The sequence below is a fragment of the Diachasma alloeum genome, unplaced genomic scaffold (genome assembly GCF_001412515.2).
Source record: "Diachasma alloeum isolate Michigan unplaced genomic scaffold, Dall2.0 Dall_scaffold_00177, whole genome shotgun sequence".
Lineage (NCBI taxonomy): Eukaryota > Metazoa > Arthropoda > Insecta > Hymenoptera > Braconidae > Diachasma > Diachasma alloeum.
The window spans coordinates 796439-807750 of NW_021680343.1; the positions used below are offsets into that span (position 1 = coordinate 796439).

At 38.0% G+C, this 11312-nt stretch overlaps 2 protein-coding genes across 2 annotated transcripts; both read right to left on the reverse strand.

Moving 5' to 3' along the window:
• Positions 1 to 755: 755 nt before the first annotated feature.
• Positions 756 to 6553, reverse strand: LOC107036948 (stress response protein NST1). Its single transcript, XM_015255223.1, has 5 exons — positions 6401 to 6553; positions 3739 to 4512; positions 3394 to 3666; positions 2185 to 2418; positions 756 to 1067 (listed from the first exon to the last, which is right to left on the reverse strand). Exons 1-5 carry the CDS (start codon positions 6551 to 6553, stop codon positions 756 to 758), a joined length of 1746 nt encoding a protein of 581 aa, XP_015110709.1.
• A 1112-nt stretch (positions 6554 to 7665) lies between these two features.
• On the reverse strand, positions 7666 to 10491 carry LOC107037342 (histidine-rich glycoprotein). Its single transcript, XM_015255857.1, has 3 exons — positions 10148 to 10491; positions 9530 to 9907; positions 7666 to 7920 (listed from the first exon to the last, which is right to left on the reverse strand). Exons 1-3 carry the CDS (start codon positions 10376 to 10378, stop codon positions 7750 to 7752), a joined length of 780 nt encoding a protein of 259 aa, XP_015111343.1. The 5' UTR covers positions 10379 to 10491; the 3' UTR covers positions 7666 to 7749.
• Between the last annotated feature and the right edge of the window lie 821 nt (positions 10492 to 11312).

Genomic DNA, 11312 nt, shown 5'->3' on the forward strand with positions numbered 1-11312 from the left:
GTAAAAAAGAAAAAAAAACTATTATTATATTTTACTGAAAAGAATTATTATTATTTCAAATAATTGCTTTCTCGCTTTTATAATTATTACATTTCATAAGAAATGTACAAACTGATCATACATTGTATATATGATGCATAAATTTTATTATCATTATTAATAACATTATCGTGATTTTATACATTTTATATATTATATATTTTTATATTTACATTATACGTAAATAAGTATTTTTAATTCATAAGCTAAGATAAACTTCAAATATTCTCAAGTCTAGCATATGCTTGGCAAACTAGATTGTTGACCAAAAATGTTTCACCCATTTTTTAATAGAGGATACAAGACAAAAAATCATCCAACGAAGAACAGTCCTTCATGTGTAATTCAATAATTCTTCAATAACCCTTTGGATAAATTCACTTGATTAAAAATCAACATTTATTATCGCCCGAAGAAAACAGCAAGAACTAATGAATTCAATTTATCAAAGTTCATTTGGTCGGACTTAACGTCGCCATTGAAAAGAAATCGCATGAACTGAAACGGAAAACAGATAAGTGTACTTACCCTTTTTTACAGTTCGTATGAATGCCCCAGAGAAAAAAAATGAATTCAGATGAAAAAGTGGGAAATAAACTGTAATAAAAAAATATTTATTCACTCCAAAGCATTCTAAACACTCAGAAATAATTAATCTAAGAATACAGAAAGAGTAACAAGTAGATACATGTGGCAATGGGAATGATATAATCGAGTTAGTGTCCCTTCTTGTACTCCCACTTCTTCCCGTCCTCATATCCTCCTTTCTTCCCGTATTTGCTCTCTTTCTCGTGATGCTTGTCATCCCCCGCACGCTGGTCGTGGCCCTTCTTGTCCTTGTAGTGGTGGCCTTTCTCGTGCTTACTCTTCTTGCCATGCTTCTCAACCTCTTCACCCGCATCGTAGTGTCCAGACTTCTCACTTCCGCCGTGCTCCTTCTCGTATTTGTGGTGGTATCCTTCGTCCTTCTCGTGCTCATCCTCGTCGTGGGACTCGTCGTAGAACTCTTCTAGTTTCTCGTATTCGTCCTGTATTTTATTTCATTTTTAGAAGCTATGATAAGGGTGCCAAGTGAATTTGAAAAAAGATTTAAAAAAAAATTTTTCTTTCCCTCCATCATTGGAGAAATATGCATTCATCCATCCGACGAAATTTCAAACCCGCAACCGGAACTAGACATCGAGAAAATAAATGCGGAAAATCCTCTGTTTCGCGTGACGAACCTCGAGAAAGCATGGGATCAAATGGGTACGGCGGGCTGAAATATCTCTCTTATTCACCCCGGTACCCCATTGTTTTTTGGCGCCATCACATTGACCACATCATTCCCCATATCTTCAAATTTTTTCAAATTTTTCTTGAGTTCCTAGGGGGTTGAAACGTTCAATTTAATCAAAACTCCATAAGAGGCCGTGTATAAGACTGATTTTGTTTATTTAATTTCTCGATATCCATGAGTTCTAAAATTTTAAAATTGTCACCGATGTCCACCATCTGTCTAATACTATTAATTAAAAAATTATAACTGTGTTGGTGAATGTCAATTTTCAAGGTCATCGCCAAATGCACTTGGCACCCTTAAATGTTCGAAACGAATTTTATAAAATAGATTCAGGAAGTCATTAGTACACTGAGAGAAAAAGAAACACATTGTCAAACAAATTTTGTTCGGGCCAACAAAATCGCTAGTTAAAAATTGCCAAAAAAGAATTTGTTGGGTTCGAATTTGAAAGGTTCAAACATGAATAATTGTTCTGCTTTCGACAGCAACGAAATATTTGGCTCAAGAGGCGGATAAGTCACAGCAGTCGGTGCCTTTTCAGAGTGAAAATGTCTCATATAGAGGAAAATTTCTCACCTGATATTTTATCCCTAAGTTACAAGATTGCTATCATACCATTATTATTGTTTCACTTAAGGGTTCATTTGTTGTCTGTGATTATTAGACAGCCGAAACGAAAAACTACTAAAAATATTTTTGAAGCTGTCGCTTTCCCACAGAATATTCAATTAATTTTTGAGACGCCACTAGATTTTTCCTATTTATTTTCGAAAAATGTTATGACTACTTCTGCAGATAAAATAGTAATAAAAATGGCTCAGTGTTTCACCATTTCGCTATTCAAATATTGAAGGAATAATGACCTTTTTATGCACCACATGATTGCCCTTCGTACTGTGTCCCTTATTGAATTTTCCCTCTTCATCAAACGCTGACTCCTTCTCCTTCTTCTCACCACTGTCATAATGCTTATAATAGGAACTATCATCCGAGTGTTTATTCTCCTTTCCTTCCTCCTCGTCGTAATGTTTATCGTGATCCTCTTTATCGTGATGACCCTTCTCACCTTTTTCATGCTCGTGATGGCTGTCGTAGCCCTTTGACATATAATACGAATGCTTTTTTTTAAACGAAGATAAGACATTTGAGTACTATTATCCTCCTAACAAGACATCAAATAAAATTGACTTGGTTGATTCCAAAGGGAACCATTTATTTGTATTCGGAAGAGAAAAATTTCCTTAGTTTATTTCTCCATGATCTTTAAAATATTGTTTCATCTTTTAATTTTATTTATTTTTTTTTATGAAATGACGAAATACAAGAATTATTTTAAAGAATTAAATACCTTTTTTTTATTTTAACGATGAAACGAATTAAAAAGTTGATTGATTAAAAATTCAGAAAAAGTTTGTAATTTCCCACGCACGAAAAAAATTCATAGAAAAACCTAGTAAGGTACCTCTCTGTATTATAAAAATCGAAATCGGCTTCTGGGGATAAAAATTTGGTACTCGAAATTAAGACTCCGTAATTAAGGGTCACAAGGGTCAGGAGGCCCAGAATAAGGTCCACAAAGGTCAGAATAAGGGTCACGAGGGTCAAAATAAGGTTTCGAGGGCCTCGAGGGTCCAAATAATGGTCATGAGGGTCAGAATAAGGGTCACGAAGGTCAGAATCAGGGCCAGGACGCCCAGAATAAGGGCTACAAAGGTGATATGAGTCAGATGAAGGGCTACGGGGGTCAGAATATCCATCACGTGGCAGAGAATAAGAGTCACGAGGGTCAAAATACGGGCCTTGAGGGTCGAAATAATGGTCACGAGGGTCAGAATCAGGGTCATGAGAGTCGGTGTAAGGGTCACGAGGCCCAGAATACGGGCCACAAGGGTCAGAATAAGGGCCACGAGGGTCCGATGAAAGATCATATGGATCAGATTATTGATCACAAGGGTCAGAATAATAAAAAATACGGGGGTCATATGTGGGTCACATGGGGGTAGCCCCCTAGTTGGCTATGAAATTTTTTCGTGCGTTTCATTCAATTTCCATTCAAAACCCAAATTACTCACCTTCTTCTCCTCCTCCCCCCCAGCTTCGTGGTGATCCTCATGGCCCTCTTCACCCCCACCCTCTTCATGTTTCTCACTGTGCACCTTAGGCTGACGCTTCTCCTCTTTCTGCGATCCAGCTACTACCTCAACCTGTCGATCCTCACCCCCTCCTTCGTCCTGGCGTCTCACTTTATCGTAAGCATCCGCTCTGAACACCGCAGGACTCAACTCCTGTTTTTTTATCGTTTCCAAAGCAACGTCTTGACTCCGGTCTCTCTCATTTGGATTTCTCTCCGCAAATTGCACATTTTCGTAGAAATCTTCATCGGCTTTGTCGTAATAAATGGGCTGAGGTGGATATACTTGTTCTCTGTGATCCCCATATTCGTACTCCGGTCTCACTTCCGGTTTGTTGACACGATGACTCTTCTTCGATTTCTTCTTCTTGCCCCTCACTTCGTAATTAGTGGCCCCCACCTCCTCCCCGGAGTTTCTGTCGAGGATATTTGCGTTACCAATATTAATACGGTTTCTTCTAACTGAATTCACCCGTTGCACCTCTGGATTAACCACTGGGCTTATCTCCTCATATCCGTTTTCGTAAATCTGCTCATGTACCTGAGCATTCTCAGGATTTTTTTCAACTCGATTCCCCGACGGATTGAGTCGCAGATAATTGGTGTAGTACTGATGTTTTTCGGGAGATAAAACAACCGGATTCACGTCGGAATTTAGTTCTCGGTAATTTTGAGGATCTCTCGGGGGTGCTGGAATGTTCAGATGCCTTTTACTCACAAAGTTATTGGAGTTCATCGCCGGCGGGGGATTACGCAGCTTGTCCGGGCCAAGTTTCCTGGGGAGGCCCTTGTCTTCCTGAAAGTTAACTTGCTCTTTCTCTAGAACAGGTATTTTCAGGGGCTCGTACTCTTCCAAACGGTCGGGAGGGGTTGGTTTTATGGCTTCGCTCTTTCTCTGGATTTGCAGTGGTGGATGCAGCGGGTTGGAGACTAGCAGATTTTTAGAATCTGATGAATGTTGGTCGGGTGAGGAGAGATGTTTCGCGTATTTCTGGTGGCTCTCGAGTGTTGGGTCGAAAACTACTATTGGGGATCGGCTCGAGAAGGCCGATGCCAGCGGCTAGGGGGAAAGAGGAACGATGGAGGTGATTAGAATAACGGAGGCTCGGATGAGGGCTTCGCCGGAAGCGTAATGATGGATCATCGACGAAAATTCATTCGGTTAATCAATTATGCATTTAGGGGAAAGTTCAGCTCGAAATCCAATTTATGTTTTTTTTTCTTGAAATATCTCGGGGATTAGTGGAATTAAAAACATCAAGAGATCTGTTTGTAGGCATCTGGTGAATTAGTTGGAAAATTCTATTGGAATTGTATTTAATTTTCTATTAGTTTGTGGCCGATTCTGTTAAAATGTTGTACAAAAATTATTCTCTTGAGATATTTTCTAGGGAATTTCCTCGGCCCCAATTTTCCAAGTTTTTTTTTGTTCTATTTTTCTTTTCTTCTCATCAAGAAAATTAAACAAAAACCTTGGAAAATTTGAGCCGAGGAAATTCTATAGGAAATATCTCAACAGAATAAGTTGGATAGAAAAATCGAGTTCTTTTTACTTTTTCTATTGAATATTTCCTATTGAAGAGAATGTTCAATAGAAATCCAATAGTATTGACTAGCCAATTCGCTAGGTGTTTCTATTTAATTTCATCATCCGTGTATACATTCTCGAAATCCAATTCATGTTTTTAATATAATATCTCGGGGATTAGTGGACTTGAAATTCATCAAGAGAATTTTTTGTACACAACTAAAATTTCTACAAAAAGTCTCTTGACAAATTTTGTTGTATTGAGGTTTGTTTTGGCTTGACGTGATACGTTTTAGACATTTGAAAAAAGGAAGACAATGCGTACACTTGTGAGAAAATTACTCCTGAAAACTGATACATTTTACCGACAAATCAGTTAGTTTCTGGAATATTCAATGAAATTGTAATATTCAAGTTCATATGGCAATGAAAATTGTGAAATGCAGGCAACTATTGTTCTGAATCCCCTCTTAAAATTCCAGTGTAACGATTTTTGAAGCCTCCATTCCACTGATCAAGTAATGTCTATATATATTTTTTTATGTGCTGTAATCTTTAGTTTACAGTAATTGTAAAAAAAGAGAAATTCATTATTTTTTTACCGTAATATACACAAATATATACTATATATATTATACATATATGTGTTATACCGTAATTTTTTTAACAAAAAAACAATGCAATAGAGTTCTGAATAAATTATTCAACGATTAAATTCTCATTGTGAAAAACTTTGTTGAAGCCATTCGTTTTTCCTGCATTATTATTCAGATAGAAATTAAAGAAAGTGAGAAACGTAAGGTTTTACTAATCTGGCACCCACGGAAAACAATACGCGCGCGAATCGCGCACCTTCTAGTTTTCAAAACAAAAAGATTTTTCAACTGTGTATATAATTTATCCACTTGAGGCTTCCGCCCCTTGAATGGAGCGCACTCAAACTGCAACTGATGTTTTTAGTCTCGGAATAATTCGAGGACGAGTGCAATTGAGAGAATCACGGCAAAATCTAATGCCTGAATTTCACACACCTTTTGTAGACATTTTTCAGAGACTAAAAAACGTCCGAATAAAATGAAAATGTGTCTGATGTTCAGACGAAGAGGTGCCCAAACATCTTAATTCACGTTTGGAATTCAGAGAAATTTTCATTTTATTCAGACGTTCTTTAGTGTCTGAAAAATGTCAACAGGTGTGTGAAATTCAGACATTCGTTTTTGGCGTGCTGAATCTCTCGTGAGATTTTTTCATATAACGAACATACAATCATCGGTGCAGAGTATACCGATTGTTTTCGATTTCGACTTTTCTGAATTACCATTGTGTAAATACACAGAATCACAGTGACACACTGAAGTCCCATGACTGATCAACTTCAGAATAAAGGGAATAAATCAGCTATAACTTCGGAAATTAATACCCTCCAGTAATATTCAGTGATTACACTCTGCAATGCCGAGAACAACTGTCTCATTACGACTAAACTGGCAACAGTCGTAGATCCATCGATCGCACTAGCTTCCTCCTTTCTCCCTCGATTACCCAATACTACATCGCCCGAAATTTCAATCATTTCGGGTAAATTTGACTTGACAAATCCAATGAAACGGGCGAGATGTTGGGAATTCACCAAGTTTCGGTGAAAAGTTTTAATCGTTTTCTTTTTTCCCTTTTTCTCACTGTTCACCGAGGGCCGCAGAAATTGAGTGCGCAAGCGTTTATTTGAGATGGCTAAATCATGCGGAATTCTCCGGTCACATCGCTCCCGCTCAAGTGTGACCAATTTGCCGCCACGTTTTCACTTTTGAATTGGATGACGAGGGAAAATAAGATATCACCTGCTGCTGGTGTGACTCAATCTCCAGGGAATCTTCACACTTGAGTTGATATCGATTTATATCACCTGATTCATTAAATATTTACTCTGATTTCGAAGGCCATAATTTACTATTTTTATTGAAATTCGTGGTAATTAATTCATAAAATTGTCCTAGAATTATTGCCAGTGTTTGTCAATTGGGAAAGACGTCAATTGGGAAAGGCCCAATAAAAACACTGTGGAGCTTCAATGCAGTTGCGAGAAATGGATGGATCATTGTCTCTTAAGAAACAGTATAGAAAGTCCTTTCATTCTGTAAAATGAATGGCTTTCGTCAATGCTGTCACTTGAAAGTGAGGAGGGTCGTTTCCACAATCTGATACTTCAATGAAATTAGAACTGAATTAATTAACTCAATACACTCGAAGAGGAAGGGGGAGGAAATAAAATGAAATATTTTTTTATTTTTATTTTTTCTATTTCATTGGTTTTATTGAAGTAATTCTCGATTTGAAACCCCTCCTCTAGCCTGCCTCCCCTCCTTTCTTTTCCTCTCATTGTTATCTGCGGTATCATGGCTGTCTTACTCTTAGCTGTGCCCTATTCGAGCTAGGACTGTACGGGAAACCATGTAAAACCCCAGTCGCACAGCCAACCGATTTTGCAGTGCCCTAATATATCCATCTGTCACACTGACTAGGTGAAGAGACACTAGACCGCTACACCGTACCTACTGCCCGCAATTTTTGTGCGAGCGAGGTGTTCCTAAGCGGTCACCCATCCAAGTACTAACCCAACTCAACGCTGCTTAGCTTGAATGTCCCCCGGAGCAACACCTCACCCACCTAACCATTACAGTCGGTTAAATAAAATGAAATAATTTAATATAATCTGATCTAGTGTTACAACAGTTATAAATTCTTTATTTTGTTGTTAGTGTCCAAAGAGACCTATCGCCCTCCACTCTTATGGACCCATTTCTTGGCCTCCGCATGTCCACTCTTCGAGCCATGCTTCTCACCATGTTTATGATGCTTCGAATGGCCTTCCGCAGCGTTGTGACCTTTGTCGTCAGAATGGTGATGACCAGATTTGTGGCCCTTCTTGCTGCCATGCTGGTGCTGAAAAATGTTTTATCAAAGGACGAAATATGAAATTTTTGGTAACAAATTTTCGAAATCTATTGACTTTTTCTTGTCGAATATCCAACGGAATCAGTGCAAAAAACAAATAGAATTTTTCAAGAGAATTCCAATAGAATTTTCTAGCGCATTCGCTAGGTTTTCTATTGAATTTTTTCATATGTGTTCCATTGATCTCGGGTCATCCTAAAATTAGAACTGTGGTATTAATCATCTCTTGCACGAATTAATTTAGTAAATCTGCCCCTCTTCTTGAACCCAATTGCTAGAGTGCTGTTCCCACACGAGAAGTATAACTTAAGAAATTTGTAGCTCAATACACCACGTCAGCAGTGAATGTTCCCCCGGACGTAAGCGTTTTTGTAAAGGAGACGAAATTAGGAAGATGAACATATACACTGAGAAAAAAAAATTCTAATATCTGAAACATATTTTCTTGAGAGAAGTAAATTATTTTCCATGGCTTAAATCTCAGAATGTGTGCACTTCACGGAACTCGAATAAAATCTCATTCATCACTATCGTTCCGCGTTACGTCATGAATATTTTACATATTACAATATTGGAGGTGCATAACGAAAAAATCATGAAAACAATAAACTAGAAGATTGACGATTCTTCTGCGCGATTTAAGTAAGTTCATTTGCGACAAAATCATACTTGAGTACAAGAATATCTTAAAGCCTGAGGCCTTCCTCGGGTCATGTGAGTTGAGATGTCTGAGAGAATTAAGCAATTGAAGAATATTTACTCGTCTCAAGAAAATATATTTCATAAATTTTTTCCCCAGTGTATGAACATAAATGTTGCATTCATGACGTAAAGAAGGAGATGAATACAAAATCGACGAATAGTATAAATTTGATTTGAAAATTGTCATCTTCAGTCCCCAAGATGATTGAAGGTTCTTCTGTTCTCAAGAAAACAACAGAATTTTCGAAGAATAGATGGAGCTTACCTCATTTCCTCCACCAGAACGTTGACCCTCATGATGCTTCCCTCCCTCCTCCCCTTCATGTTTCGCAAGAAAATAGATTTCAGATATTAAAAAATTTTTTCCCCAGTGTATGAACATAAATGTTGCATTCATGACGTAAAGAAGGAGATGAATACAAAATCGACGAATAGTATAAATTTGATTTGAAAATTGTCATCTTCAGTCCCCAAGATGATTGAAGGTTCTTCTGTTCTCAAGAAAACAACAGAATTTTCGAAGAATAGATGGAGCTTACCTCATTTCCTCCACCAGAACGTTGACCCTCATGATGCTTCCCTCCCTCCTCCCCTTCATGTTTCTCAAGAAAATAGATTTCAGATATTAAAAAATTTCGTCCCCAGTGTATGAACATAAATGTTGCATTCATGACGTAAAGAAGGAGATGAATACAAAATCGACGAATAGTATAAATTTGATATGAAAATTGTCATCTTCAGTCCCCAAGATGATTGAAGGCTGTTCTGAAGTTGACAACAGAATTCTCAAAAGAGAGAAGGGTTCTACCTTCATCATCTCCATGCCTCGAGAGGACTAAGCGTTCTTCTGTTCTCAAGAAAACAAGAGAATTTTCAAAGAATAGATGGAGCTTACCTCATTTCCTCCACCAGAACGTTGACCCTGATGATGCATCCCTCCCTTCTCCCCTTCATGTTTCTGCAGATATCCGCCTTGCTTCTCCTCTTCATCGCTCTCATGATACTCATCATAAAAATCATGCTTTTTCTCATACTCATCCTTCTTGAAGATGTTATGCTGTCCCTTGGTACTGTGGCCCTTATTGTGTTTACCATTCTCCTCGAATGTGGCTTCCTTCTCCCCCTTTTCGCCACTGTGATGCTCAGCATAGTGCTTCTCCTCCTCATGTTTCTCCCTCTCACGCCCGACTTGTTCGTCGTAATCCTTCTTATGGATGTCCTTGTCATGATGACCCTTTTCAGCTTTCTCCAATTCGTGATGAGCCTTGTAGCCCTGTTAATCGGATAATCTCTCTATAGTGTAAAAATCCAAATCGACTTCTGATGGTAAAAATTTGGTACTCGAAATTACGACTTTGAAATTAAGGGTCACAAAGGTCATGAGAGAATAAGGGTCACGAGGATCAGAATAAGGATCATGGGGGTCATATGGGGATTGGTGAGCAAAGCGAGCAGGGAGCGTAGCCCCCCAGCTATTTCTAATAATTCAATAATTATTACAGTTCCCAAATACCTCTTCATCCTTCTCTCTAGAGGTCTCATAATGTTCCTCTTTGTGATCATCTCCACCACCAGCTTCTACTCGTTTATTAATTCTCGTTGCTCCATCACTTGCAGCAGCGGCAGTATCCCTTACGTAAGAAAACTTCAGTGGACGTCTGCGATGAACAATGCTAGAGCCGAACGCACTCTCCAGTACAATTGCATTGATGATAAATAAAATCATGGGATATGCGACAATCATGATGACGACAATTGGGTAATTCTGAGCAATGAGAATTGTTTCGGAGATTCTTTCAGACTGGAAACAAAAGAGATATCTTGGTTCTCGTTATATGAACCTGGACAATTCGTCTCGATAGTTTTTCATCCAGATATTTTTGCACCTCTGTTTTTGAATTATTTTTACCAGTCGGAGTCACGTTCACACTAGCAAGAAGCCATTCAGGTGGGGCTTTCATTGCAGGTGACACTGGCCTACGTATCATCGATGAAAGTGGAACCGCAGTTGATGCGCGAGAAAAAGTCACTTCCTGATGGAATCCTGTACTTTCACGGGTTCAGGGTGATGTGGATGAATGCAACAGTGGGTGGTAAGTCTCAGACGGATTAGGGGGAATCGTAAGTCAATAGTAATGATATAATATTTTGCGATAATTTTGTATTTGATTGTAGATTTGAATAAATCCACCTAAAGAGGAAATTCTTATGCATTCGAAATGTTGGGCGTTGGACCACGAACAACGGCCTGAAATAATCGACCCGATGAAAGACGCCTTAAGTTTCTCAATGTGAAGAATTAATCTAATTTCATGACATGTAATCAACACCTCCTCACATCGCTTCGCAATAAAAGAGAAGAAATGCTGTAGTCGAATTATTCAACTTAATAATGCTTTAGCGTTTCGAGGATTATACCTTTGATTATTTTTCTTCTTTCCACTTCGAAGATTCAAAGAATTTTATTGAAATTGCATTTTGTAGTTCTTCATTGCACTTTCAAGACATCAATTATAAAATGCTCTCGTCAAATGAAGAAAGCTGAATTTATGAAGTATTTATTGTCGAATTAATTCTGGTTAAAGTCAACAGTAATGATAGAATATTTTCTCATAATTTTATTCTTCATTATAGATTTGAATAAATGCATATTTTATAGTTTTTTATTTCTTCCTTTT